At 41.6% G+C, this 13932-nt stretch overlaps 1 protein-coding gene across 31 annotated transcripts in view; it reads left to right on the plus strand.

Annotated features, from left to right (window-relative positions):
- The window catches only part of Ppp6r3 (protein phosphatase 6 regulatory subunit 3), a 151185-nt gene that overhangs the window by 62725 nt on the left and 74528 nt on the right, over positions 1-13932 (plus strand). For 30 of the 31 annotated variants that reach the window (XM_087205414.1, XM_087205428.1, XM_087205417.1 and 27 more), the window contains 4 exons: positions 4705-4891; positions 8106-8243; positions 10740-10805; positions 13097-13209. In XM_087205414.1, the coding sequence (XP_087061540.1) occupies positions 4705-4891; positions 8106-8243; positions 10740-10805; positions 13097-13209 (504 nt within the window). Of the gene's footprint in view, positions 1-4704; positions 4892-4930; positions 7650-8105; positions 8244-10739; positions 10806-13096; positions 13210-13932 lie in introns of those variants that run through there. The other variant, XM_087205435.1, reaches the window with a different exon arrangement.

Genomic DNA, 13932 nt, shown 5'->3' on the forward strand with positions numbered 1-13932 from the left:
CTCCCCAGAAAATAAAGCAACTTCTGAACAAAATTTCATTGATGATGCATTAAATAAACTTAATGGAATGGAAGAATCATGGCCTTTTAGTTGTTTCTTCTTTCCCTTTCCTCCCCTGTCTAACCCTCTTTTCAGATTTCTGTTCTTTTCCTCTTGGAGAAAATGTTGGTGTCAAGGAAATAATATTTGTTAATGCCTTCAGATTATTGTTACTTGCATGTTCAAGGATGTCACAGTCTCTGCTGGCCGTAAAAATTGACAGCTAGCCTTCAGGAAAGCCTTCACTCAGAGAACATTACCTTAGGAAAAAAAAGAAGAAAGAAATCTGACAATAGAAATACTAACATGGCCGGGGATTTAGCTCAGGGGTTTTGTCGCCTGCTGTGCAAGCGCAAGGACCCAAGTTCGATCCCTGGTACCAAAAAAAAAGAAAAAAAAGAAATCTGACAATAGAAATACTAACGTGGCCAGGGATTTAGCTCAGTGGTTTTGCTGTCTGCTGCGCAAGCGCAAGGACCCAAGTTCAATCCCTGGTAACCCCCCCCCCCCAAAAAAAACTAACATGCTCCCACTCCCCAAAAGATAAGACACTGCTACTTTGGAATTCCATCCCCAGTGACCTATCATGTGCATGAGCTCATAAGCCTGCCCCCATCTGGAAGGGGTATATACCTCCTATTGTATGGAGTCTGAGAACTTGGGCAAATGGCTTATCCTTCCTCATGTGCTGAATGAAGCTAAGAGTTCTTTAACTGGGTAAGAGTAGACGTACTTTATGTGAAGTGCTTACTTTATCAAGAAGAAATGGCATCTCCCCTCCACCCCAACCCCCCAGTTATGACAGATGACGGGATCTGCAAGTTTGGTGGTTATGTTGCTTCATCCATGTTTTTGTGTTGCCTTTGAGGCTTCAGGAGCAGTTGTGCCTCCCTGTATGCATAGCGTCTTGGATTTCTGAATGGCACCATTTGGAAGGAGCATAATTTGAGTTGGACTCAGAAATACTCCGTCTGCATTTGGCCCAAGTAGAGCCACCAGCAGTATATAACCTACCTTGGGTGACCCAAACACCTAGCTTAGCACAGAGAAGTTTTTCAGATGGAAATTGAAACCTCTTTGGGATTAAGATTGACTGTAGTCATCTAAAGAAGTTGAGGATTTTGTAGTTTTGAGATGATGCAATGGTGGCTGTCCTGGGGTCAATCAGACTGAATGAAAAATAAACCCATAGTTTATCAGATAAATCCTGTAGAGAAAATAGGATAAGATAAGTAGAAGCTAGTGGGGTGGGAAGAGAGAGTTCAGGGAAAAGGCCTTCTTAAGAAGGTGCCATTTGGTCAGAGTCATGCAGGAGATGAGGGGGTTGCCATTGTGGGTACTTGGTAAGGAACTTCCAGACAGAGGGAAGAGCAAGTGCTGAGGCCCTAAATTGTTCCCTAGTAACAGCAGGATAACCAGAGAAAGGTCATTGTCATGAATGGAGGAGAATAGCTGGAGACAGGACCAGGGATGAGGTCAGAGTGGCTTCAGAAACAGGCCATACAGGGCCTGGTTGGCTCAGTTAGGACCTTACCCAGGATGAGATTGAAAGCCATCAAAGGATTGTGAGCAGTGCGTGTGACATTGCCTGACTTTTTTTTCTAGGATCACTCTGTCTGTTCTGGGACTGTTGACATGGAGGGTATGAGAAGTGATTGCAGCGAACATTAGCAAAAGAGAAGAGTTGAGTGTCCCACCTGGGGAGAATGGTTAGATTGCAGATGTATTGGATGGTTAGAACTGAAAGAGTATGGCACAGGAGAGGAATGGTCAGGAATGACTGCCAGGTTTTAGCCTGGGGTACAGTGGCTTTATGGCACTGAGAATAGATGCCAGGGGAAGGTGAGGTGTTTGAATTTGGCGCTATCAAGTTTGAGATCCCTGATCATTGTCAAATGGAGATGAGAAGTAGCAGAAGATGAATGGGAACATGCAATGCCTGGAGGGTGGGTGAGGTCACCTTCAGAGAGCTGAAGCAGATGCTGGCTGGAGGCATAGGCTCAGTGGCTAGAGATCTGGAGCCTGTTGGCTGGACAGCATTCCACATAGGGATTGAGAAGTGGCTAGAGGCAAGAGCAGAACCAGGAGGTGCTGACACCTTGAAAGCCACAAAAGACAGGCTTCAGGGATGAGAATGGGACAGTGATTGGGCTGCTGCCCACAAGAAGCCTCTGAATTTATCATATAGCATTATGGGCACAGTTGGTGCAGGTCCTTTGGAGTGCTCCAGGAGAAAGCTTTGGCTGGACGAGGAGGAGTGTAAGACAAGCAGAAATTACTCCTTCATGTATTTTCTGTACAGAAGGAGCAGAGAACGATTGGTAGTTCAAAGCAGATGTGGAATCTGGGATGTTTTTAGTTGTTTTGTTTCCCTAAATGGAAGAAATGATGGTCTGTGTATATGCTGGTGAAAATGGTGCCCACCAAGGTTGTGGGCTATATCTAGTGATGCTCTGCGTTGGAGAAGGTGGGAGGGAATGCAATTGAGAGGACAAGTAGAGTGTGGCCTTAGCAAGGACGGTCCCCTTGTGTAAGGAAAGGAGGGTCCCAGGTGCAGGTCAGGGTGCAGTAGGGCTGGGTTCTCTGGTTGCTTCTCTGTCCTCAATTCAAGGGAGCAAGGTGGGGAGAGGGATCTTGAAGGTTGGAGTGGAGGGCACCCTTGGGTGCTTTAGATATTACGGAGGGAGAGACAGTATCCCTAGCCTGTTTGGAACTGAACTCAGTCTTCCATATAATTCCTAAGTCCCACAGTATCTCCTTCTTGAGTAGATCATACCTGCAGCTGAATGTGAACACTTTTAAAAGATGTTCAGCCCTGCTTTGGAGCTTCTGCTCACAGTCAGAATACACCTGTGTGCTGGTTCACCCCTGGGATTGAGTTATGTGCTGTTTACTAATCCTTTATTTGCCAACAATTTTCACATTGATACGGTTGAGGCATTGTGTCACCCCAGCCCCTTACAGCAACATCTCTGTATTTTGGTAAAAGAAATTATAAAGAGGAATGCAAATTAGCTATCATTCATTAAACACTTACTTTTTGCCAGGCTCTCTTCCCAGTGTTTGTATACCCTTCTCCAGAAGACAAGGCTACTGTCTTATTATAAACTTGAAAACTGAGGCACAGAGGTTAAGTAACTTGCCCAAAGATATACAGCTTAAAAATAGGGGAGGCAGGATTTGAACCTAGATAGTGTGACTCCTTGTACCTCTAATCCTTTATACTCCCACCTCTAGGATAATGGTTATTTTATAGTAATTTATCTTACACCATCTTTGAGCACCTATGTTGCATAAGGTGAGAGGGGCTTTAACTGAGCCAGAACCCTCCAGAAGATAGTTATTTGGTAATGTGATTCTCATGCCTACACATTTGCCAGGTCTGTTTTCTTTCTTTTCAGTCCTCCTACTACAGGTTCATTTTGGGACATTCTCATACTATGGTCTTACCCCAGACCCTCTCAGGTGCTGTGGCTTTCTGTATGTTGCCAGTTGCCTCTGAGCCAGGGGTTTCATACTAGGCAGCCACCTGCTTGCCTTGGATGCCTCCACGTGTGTCACACACATTTTTGCCTACAGTCTTCAGCTCGCTCTTGTCATTGGGCTGTTTTTGTTACTTCCCTGTCCTGGTCAGCATTTGAGCTTGCCATTCCTGTGACTAGTTGGGATTGTAGCTTTTTTGGCTTCTTGATAAGGAACAATGTTGGCTCATTGGAATGAACTATGAGTGAGACACAGTATCATTTGGATAGGCCTTGGGTCTCCACTGTGACCGTTGAAATAACGAGAAGTAGTTCATGATAAAATGAATGAGTGGGAAAGATGGAGGTGCTGCCATTTTTTTTTTTAAAGTTGATAGTCTGGTTGTTAGAGGTATACACGCTTGAGTGAATATAGATATTTCTAAAACTGAGGGGTCTCTAGAAGAGCCAGGGGATACATACAGAGCCATATACCTTACTGCTTTCTGTGGGCCTGTGTCCCATGGAGTCAAATCATAGTCAATAAGGACAGTGGACTGGTTTGATGTCCCTACTAGTCCCCAAAGATGGACAGTGTGGAGAGCATGGTTTTTTGTATATCGCTTCCCCCCAGGCTTATGTCTTTTTTTATCCCTTTCATTGTATCAGGGTATTTATTCTATTAAAATATAATGTAGGCCGGACACTTTATAGCTTATCAAAACAACTTAGTAGTAGTATTTGAAACCAGTCTAAAAATAGAGGTAGCTGGTCTAGCTGTCTGCAGTGTGGCAGTGTACAGTGCACTTTCCTGGAAACCAGTGTCCTGCACAGTTGTTTTGTGTACTGTGCCACTGTTGTGCCAGAGTAGGCTGCTGATACCTTTTCCATCAACCTCTGCCCTCCCTGGTAATTGAGAAGGCCTGTTCCTGTGGCAGGACCTCCCTGGGCTTGAGTCCTTGGTGTGCTTTGGTTTCACTAGGAAAATACATTCTTGTTACATTTGGTTTAAAAATTGTTTTAGACAAAGAAAATTCATTTTAAACTAGAGGTCAATGAATGCCATGGATTTTAGTGATTTTCTAATTCCCAATAGATGATTTTGTTGCTTTTATAAAAGTTTAGAAAGCCTTCCTGATTTGTGTTTTACATTATGTAATTAAACTGTCACTATAGATGATGATATACTATCCTGTTCTTCTAGGTATCCAAATATATCTTGTGAGTTGCTCACTTCTGATGTCTCCCAGATGAATGATAGACTGGGGGAGGATGAATCCTTGCTAATGAAATTATATAGTTTCCTCCTAAACGATTCCCCCTTGAACCCACTGCTTGCCAGTTTCTTCAGCAAGGTGCTAAGTATTCTTATCAGCAGAAAACCAGAACAGGTAAATATTGTTTTCCAGAAGGTAAGTATTAGGGCTGATCATCCCCAAGATGGTCCCCAAGAATGTTGTTGTAGTCTTCTGAGTTTACCTTAAGTCCAGGGTCTGTAAAATAATGTATTTCAATCCTTAAACATTCTAAGCACTTATTTAGCAGATTTATACATTAGTGAATATTCTTCACATGGTGTATTCTAAGTGCCTCAATTCTCAATTTGTTAGCACACTTTGGTTTCCTCTTTTGACAAGTAATTGGAAGCATGAGCATATCGGGTACCCATTTGTGAAGATAGCCCTGTGACACAAAACTAAGGAGTATGTGAGCAGAGTCCTAGTGACCCTGGGTATCAGACAGATGCTTTTGCTTTGTTTTTCCCCTTAATGATCACAAATGAAGCTTAAAGCTTACCCACAAAGGGAATTGATGTTTGGTTTTTTACAAAATGGTGATTCTATTTTGAATCTACTCAGAAACTTAAATGTTAGCTTGAGACATCTGGGTATAGATGGCCATATACATATGTAGCTCTGGAGTCTTACCTAGTAGTACATGTCAGAAGTCCATACTTCACTGTTCTGGTAGCAGCCTCCTCTTTCTCCTCTTATGTCTCCTCCTACTATTGCCTCCTTTTGTTTGATTTTTTTTTTTTTGTCTTCTTTGTTTTGTACTTAACTCAAGTGCACTCAGAAGGGTAATTTCCCAAACATGCAGTGGTTCTGGCGGCATCAGTACCAACTGGAAATGCGTTAGCAGTGAATGTTTTTTAGTTTCTCCCCAGACCTACGAAAGCAGAAACTCTGAGGGTGAGGCTCAGCAATCCCAAGTTTTTTTTTGTTATTTTTGGTACCGGAGAACGAACTCGGGTCCTTGTGCTTGCGCAGCAGGCAGCGAAACCGCTGAGCTAAATCCCCGGCCCAGCAATCCAAGTTTTAAACTAGCAATCTAACTCACTCTGATGCATGCTGAAATTTGAGAGCCACTGTTATAGTGGGTACTGTTGTGAAGAAAGATCTGCTTACCAGGAGATTATGGTCCATTTATGGAAATAGGTACTCAAGGAACAACTAGAGCCTCAGATGGTCAAGTACAATCTATGATAGACTTGTCAGAGTTGCAGTAAACAGGGACATAATGACTTAGGGTGACAGTGGTCAAACCTGTAGGCCTGGCATCCTTTGTGGTGGAAAACAGGCTTCTGTGACCTGCCCTTGGTATCAGCACAAGGGATTGGAACTATTTTGGGCCCAGTATGTTCTGTCTTATGCCAAGCCAAAGTGGATACATGCTTTATTTTAGAAGGACGATGTCATTCTTTTATGCTTATAATCAAGTAGGATAACTTCCCTAACTTAAGTATTCTGGAAATAAGATTCTTTTCTCTTAGGTAGTAATACCCAACTCATGGTTTTTAAATGTAGATTGTCTTCTGTTTTTTCCTTCTGCTTAGAAATAAGCAGTGTATTTTAGGAGAGAGTAAGTCATCCCATCTCCCAATATTACCAGTCAGTTCTGAGATGGCTGTAGCCATTGCTGAGACATGTCATTAGGCTTTCCTCACATCCGTGCTATTGGAACCTAAATTTATGAGCCTTAATTTTAAGTGTATATATGATATAGAGCAAGAATACACTTAAGACTTTCCTGGACCTCCAAGTGTTTGTCTTGGACCTCAAAGTCAGACATGTTATCTATGTCACAATGATGGCGCATATCATTTGGACACACAAGACAAGGCCCCTCTGAGCCTGTTGCTCATTGTACTTCTCTGTTCTGAACTGTGGATGGTAATGAGAGGATACACCCCTTCCTCTTTTAGGTACAGAGAAAGCCCAAAGTTGGCACCCTTCTGTCCTTTGAGTTATAAATATAAATAAAGATTTCCTGTTATATACTAGTTAGACAACTGCAAGTAATGACAAAAATTCAGTTTTATTTGGCTTAGCCAGTAAAGATATTTTTTATCCCACAAAGCAAGGAGTCTAGCTGTAGGGCATCTTCAGTGTCGTCTATAGTACAGGCCTTGTCCTCAGTGTACTGAGGTTTGTACCTTTAGGCTCTAGATTCGGTGTTTTTGCTATTGAATCATGAAATATTTTGGTCACATGTGGCATTTTCCTCTTCTTTCTTTTGTCCTTTCAAAAGCTATGGGACTCATTTGTGAGTGAAATAACTGTTATTTCTTAAAGGGTTTTGTCATAATATTTAGCCTCATTGTCTAGAGAAATAATGTGTAATGGTTAGTCCTGTATTTATAGCTAATTGTGTGAAGCAGTTCTGAGTTGTCATTTTTTTTACTATTGAACTTTTTATATGGAATAATGGAAAGCCTCTGGCTTTTGCAGCATGCAGATCTGAGTTTAAATTCTAAGGCAGCCACCTTTCAATTCTAGAATATAATTAACTATCTGAGCCTTGGTTTTCTCATCTATAACATTGGTTTATTCAGTCCTCGCCTTTCAGGACATAGTGAAATTCTGTGATAGCAGCTGCCACACTAGCCATGCTGCTGTCTGGGACATGTGGTGGGGTTTTGATAGATGATGGGTGCACACAGACAAATCAGAAGGCACACAAAGCTGTGCAGCAAAGAGCGATCACCCTCTTCTTCCAGTGCAGAGGAGACCCAGGACAGAGTCCTCATTTCCATTGCTATTTCACCCTCCCTCGGCGTGGCTCTCAGCCTCTTCTTCCACCAGTCACCCTTCTTGTGTTAATCAGGTGAATTGCTGAAATGAAATCCAACTCACCTTTGTCTAGCAGGTGAGTTAGTTACTTTGAAGTAGAAATCTTTATGTTTTGATTTTTTTCTTAGTTGATAGAGTATAATGAGGATTTTGAATATTCTGCTTTTTAATAAAATTGTTTTATGTCCATAAACTATAAAATGGTATATTCTCTTGTTCTTTATAGGTCTATTAAATTTTTGACTCCCATTCCTTGAGAATTAAGAAAACGAAATAAAATATTCTGTCATGTTGTATTTGTATTAGGGATGTATGCTCTTTGGGGAGGTTCTTTTCCTAAGGGGTTTTTGAATGTTTTAACTATTAGCCAGACTTTTCAATTTAATATCTAATTACTAATTCAGCACCAGCCTCTCCTCAGCTTGAAGTACTGATGGAATTTTGGAGGGGGTAGTGGTCAGGATTTGAAACATTCTAAAATTTGTAGTTTGCAAATTACATATCTTTCAGTTTTTTATTTTTTCTCCTCCAGATTGTGGATTTCTTAAAGAAGAAACGTGATTTTGTAGACCTTATAATAAAGCATATAGGAACTTCCGCTATTATGGATTTGTTGCTTAGGCTCCTGACATGTATTGAGCCTCCACAGCCCAGGCAAGATGTACTGAATGTAAGTAGAACTCTGACCTGTTGTCAGTGGGAGGTAGGGGTGCTGATGTGTGGGCTCCTAGGCTGCTGTGTGCTGGGGGGTGGAGGAGTGGGAATCCCATGGGATTTAGGTTCATATCAAAGGGCTGTCTAGGGGACTTAGGGACAATTAGGGAGTTGTTCAAAGATAAGAGATTCAGTTTTGCAGAACTAGGATTCAGGATATGCACATTCCTAGCTCTGTGGGTTGTTGTGTGAAGTTCCTTCCCCTTTGCTGGTTTCTTTTGTTTGTTTGTTTGTTTTTGGTACCGGGATCGAACTGGCAGATCGAACTCGGTTCTGAGGCAGGCAGCAGAACCACTGAGCTAAATCCCCGGCCCCTGCTGGTTTCTTTTTTTATGGGAATGAGGTAGAATGAGGATTTGTCATAAAACAATGGATCTGCTATTAAGTTATTCCAAAGGTAAAAAGGCTGAGACCCCTAAATCTCATCTGAGTATATTGTGAAGCTTTCCTCAGAGGAAAGGACTGCCTCTGAAAGTCAGAATGGAGAGGTATACCTAGGAGCGAAGGATAAGGAATAGAAAAGAAGTTACATGGAAAGAGACATTTTAAAATTCAGGCAGATTGTGATTTTAGGATGTATGCCTTTTGAGTAGATAGGTGTCTTAGGAGGAAATGGGCTGGGAAGAAGGGAGGGTATGAATATCCTGAAAAACAGGGCTTCTCATCTATGCCTTTTCTTTGTGTTGTATCCCTTCTTATCCATCTCCCCTTCTGGAGCCATTTCATATCTGTTCCGTCAGTAACCCAAGAACCTTGAAACCTACTCATCTCTTTGCAAATGCGTTTTGCTGAAAATGCTAAATGTAAAGACCTGGGGTACCAGGAGAGACACGAGGGCATGCAAGAGGAGGGCCTGTCAGATGGTGTCCAGTCTAGGCACACTTTACTAAGCTGGCCGGGGCTGCATTTGTGTGACCAGGATTTGGTCATTGTGATGAAACCAGCTGAATGCACCTAGTGGTCTTTGGATCGAGGCCTTAAATTGGGACACCTGATTGTTTTTAGGTGTTTTTGTGGAGTGGAGTCTTTTCTCAAGAGGTTCAGGATTCTGGGAAACTATTGAGAATAAGGAGATGGAAGGTCTCCTTTATGTTTGGATTATCGTGTGGGGGGGTTATTCAGTGTTTTGGTATAATGGATTTATTCCTTTGGTCACCTTTGAGTTGAGTTTTAGGGCCCATAGCCAAGGAAATAAATGTACTTCTGGAGAGAGAGCAATGGTGGCTAATAAAGGGATAGGTTAGAAGAAGGTTAATTATTAACTCTGATGTCTTACTTTTATTTTTGGGGTCTATAGTGAGGAAATAGCTCAAAAATAGGCTTGGAGTGTGGGTCCTTGTCAGCTGTGGAGGGGGTAGAGGTCCAGGGACCTATTAATTCAGTACTCATAGTTTTTTCCCATGTTGGTCAGCAGTGCCCCCTCCTACACACAGATGTTTATTATTTTCTCTTTTAGGACATTGATACAGTGTGATCCTAGACCTTATTTGTGGATTTGCTAGAAATCTATAGTATCAGATCTCACCCCTTGCCTACTGAGTCAGACTCTGCATTTTAAAAAAATTTCTGAATGATTCATGTGCACATTTAAAAACATCATAATTGATATATTCCTCTGAAGGAGCCAGAGATGGCATCAGGTCTTTTCTGTCCCTGTAGCAAATTGTGTTTGATCTTCCCCCTTACTACTAAGTCTGTTACCTTCTTTTGACTTTTGAGATTTTTTTTTAGTGGCCTTTTTATGTATCAAGTTACCTTGTTTATTGTGGTGCTTCAGTCCCTTTACAACTAATATTAAGCCAACTGGTTTTTCCTTAATTTTTCCTACGCCAATCGCCTTGATATTTTTATTTCCTGAATTTTATGCAGAGATCAAGAAGAGATTGCTGTATTTATGATAATAGCTTTCTACCAACATGGCAGAGCAGGTGAATTCTGCTTCTAGCATGGCTCCGTCTGTACAGCCTCCATATTCCTGAAGTGGGTTTGATTTTGGAGTGTAAAAGTCCCTTTTTTGTTCATCTGGTGTCCAACTGGTGTTTTTTTTCTTAATTCAGGGGTTAAGTATTTCTCTTTTTGATTCTGTTGAAGCTCAGAACACAACACACTGTTGCCAAAAGTATATACATTCCTTCCTTCTTAATGCCAACCTAAGTCCAGTTCCTTGGACTGCTGAATATCTGAGAATTAGGCTGTGGCCGAGCAACTGTTGTATAGAAGTTTAATATGTGGGTACTATAATTTGGGAAGTTGTTGGTACCCTTGGTCACTGTTAATATATTCACTGGAATTTTCCTTGGGGGACTTTTAATTTTCTGTAGTGTTCAAAGTCCAGAGAAACGTGTAACATTCTACTTAAAATGTGATGGATATTTCCAAGTATGTTAATCTTCATTGGGGCTTGAACAAGAGCCACTCATTGCTATGATTACTTCTACAATGTGTTTTACAGTGGTTAAATGAGGAGAAAATTATCCAGAGACTTGTGGAAATAGTTCATCCATCGCAAGAAGAAGATGTAAGTTCTCTTGTGTGACTATAAATTTTATTTTAAGAAAGAACTGTTTAGGGGCTGGGGATTTAGCTCAGTGGTTCCGTCGCTTGCCTTGCCAAGCGCAAGGACCCGAGTTCGATCCCTGGTACCAAAAAAAAAAAAAGAAAACTGTTTATTTGAGCACGGAATATACTTGTGAAAATGTGCAGGTGGTCAGAGAAAATAGGTAGAACAGTGATAGTCTGTGTTTTTAAGCTGACAGTTTTCTAAACAGTATTACACACCCAGAAATTTCCAGAAATGTGAGGCAGGAAGCCCCTGGGTTTCACACTATCTCCTCCAGAGCTAGGATTTCATGCCAACTGCCTGCCTTCGCTACAAATCTCTATCCACACTTCTTTTTCTTTTTACCCCTCTTTAGCCCAGGTGATGTGGCCACATCTTCATTTGCTTTTTCTGCTCTGACAAAAGCTTTCTTTGCAAGCAGCACAGCAAATCGTGGTCACTGCTGAACCCCTGCAGTGACTTGGCTGTATACTTCCAGGTCTTGGCCTTTAAGCTCCAACAGGTTTGGCCTTTGGCCTAGGTGCTAACCATTAACTTGGCAATGGGATTGAAGCTGGAGTTGAAGTTTATAACTTGAGCCCTGTGCTAAGGGGTTCGCTGTCAGGACAAATGGTGGGTATGTGTTTCTGAGGTCTGTAGGTCCTTACTTCAAGTACCAGGCCAAGCCTTATGCTGATGCCTTTGTAAACCTTTATTATCTACAGACATGGCAGTTCCATATGACTCAACCTCTTGTCCACGAATAAGTTGGTTTAAGAGTGAAAGGGTGTGTTTGGGGGCCTGAGGTCCTCCTTATACAACTCTCGGGTGCAGGTTAAGCACAGTGGAGGAGCAGAGCAAAAGAAGTGTGTTGCTAGGGGATATTCACTTTCCAAGTGTGAATTTTTTGTGGAATTGGATTTGATCTCTTCCCCTCTGGTCAGTTCAAAGCCTTTTGGTACCTGAAGTGTATCTAAAGTGGGCTATTGAAAAGGGATTGTGACTTTCTCATCATTCCCTGCAGTACATGCTCTCTTGGAGCAGTTGTTGTGGTTGCCAGAGCTGACATTCTTCATGAATCCCAGGGTATGTCTGTCCTGGATGCTAAAGGAATACTTGCACCCCTGTCTAGAAAGAGCTCTCAGGCTACTTGAGGTACTGAGACCTCATTCTTTGGGCAGGGAAATGCTGTCGTTCTAGGAGCACAGTACCCATGTGCTAGATGTTTGGTCACTGTAGAATGTGGAGAGTGATGATCTGAGCGAGGCGTGCCTCATTTATGAGTGGTGAATGTCCACAAGGTTTGCGCCTCACTAGATTCAATGTTCTTGAGCACAGCTTCATTGTATAACAAAATATTAGGCCCCTCTACAGGGTCTAGGAGAGATCAGTAAAGAAGTACAGTTCTGAAGCACAATTTTTGAGGAAGACAAAGCACTGTGGACATCAACATTGACTTACAAGAAACTTAACTATGCCTTTGCCAGGAAGTCCTACTGATATTGCTATTTTGTATTAAATGATAAATTACATATTAAAACTATACTGACCAGTGAATATTCATTAAGGAAATGTTAGGCTCCTTTGTCCAGTCGATGGGTTTGGATACTCTGGTATGTGTTGCTGTCTCTACGGGAGTGTGCTTTTGCTTGTACTGGGGACACATTGCTCAGGCTTTGAGTTCAGTTGTTTCACATGCCACAAAATCTAATGAATGTGGATGCTCAGGTTTCAGAGCTGTCCTATAGGGCAAACACAGTCCACACCACCAGAGGACATTATTTCTCAGCCATTGCTATCTTCTTTAAAGCTGTATTTGCTGGGAGTTTTTTGCTTTTTTTTTTTTAACGCTAGTGTATCTGTCTATGCTGATAATAGTATACTTTGGGGATATATTTTGGGATGTTTATTATAGAAATTTTTCCTTGTCAGAACTTTGATCACATTTCCCTACACAGAGTAAGATATACTGTGCAATATCATGAAGTAAAGTTTATTATTTGCCTGGCAGAATAAAATGCTTCTTCTTTGTTTTGGGCCTAACTGCTCACTGATATTTATGGCCACTGTTAATTTCTTTTTTGGTACCGGGGATCGAACTCGGGTCCTTGTGCTTGTGCAGCAGGCAGCGAAACCACTGAGTTAAATCCCCAGCCCTTATGGCCACTGTTAATTTGTATTTTGTCTTAAGCACTTCCTCCCTCCTCATTTTTTATTATAAAGGTAACTTGAACAAATTTTACAGCTGAAATTATTCTTTTCTCCTTTAGCGGCATTCAAATGCCTCACAGTCACTTTGTGAAATTGTTCGCCTGAGCAGAGACCAGATGTTACAAGTTCAGAACAGTACAGAACCAGATCCCCTGCTTGCCACTCTAGAAAAGTATGTTTAAAATTCTGTTCTTGTTTTTTTCACTGATATTATTTGATGTGTTAATTTGTGAGTGATTGGTAAGTGAACTGTTCCTGGTGTGGATGTCTTGCAAACACTCGTGGGTGGCCTGAATATGGGGGAAACCTGTTTCATTTCTCACAGCATTTGTGACACTCGGGAGACTGATGGGAAGAAGATGAGTGAGTAACATTTATGTGTACAGTTTGAAACTCTCAAACACCTGTAGAGTAGAATTGTGTTGGAATCATCCTAAGATGTGATTGTCTCATCACAGCTGTATTCAACACCTGGTAGGGACTTTTGATGGAGATTAGTCTTGTGTAACTATGAATTTGACCTATTTTAGTTGGCATGTTTTTTCAGGAGATCTTTCTAGGGTTTACTTATTTTTGCATCTGGCAAGGGGCAGCCTAAACAGTTATATCATGTTGAAAGGAAGACACTTGAGGGATGGGATGCTATTTTTTCCTAGATTCACATATTTTCAGGAAGAGTGTTTACTGTCAACATGAGCATGCATTTGACTTGCATCCAAAGAGCTAAAAGTTATTTTAACACATTCCAGATGGGTTGTACTAGAAGTGGATGCACTGATGCTAGAAGTGGTATAGTCATGCCTGTACCACTGGTGGTTCAAGCTGCCCAGCAGCGAGATGTATGAATTACAGCCCTGTCGTGAATGTGTTAATAGAGAAAAATGAGACATTTACC

Source organism: Heterocephalus glaber, unplaced genomic scaffold (genome assembly GCF_053883595.1).
Source record: "Heterocephalus glaber isolate CG9 unplaced genomic scaffold, H.glaber_assembly_v1.0 deba00000594, whole genome shotgun sequence".
NCBI classification, from domain to species: Eukaryota; Metazoa; Chordata; class Mammalia; order Rodentia; family Bathyergidae; genus Heterocephalus; species Heterocephalus glaber.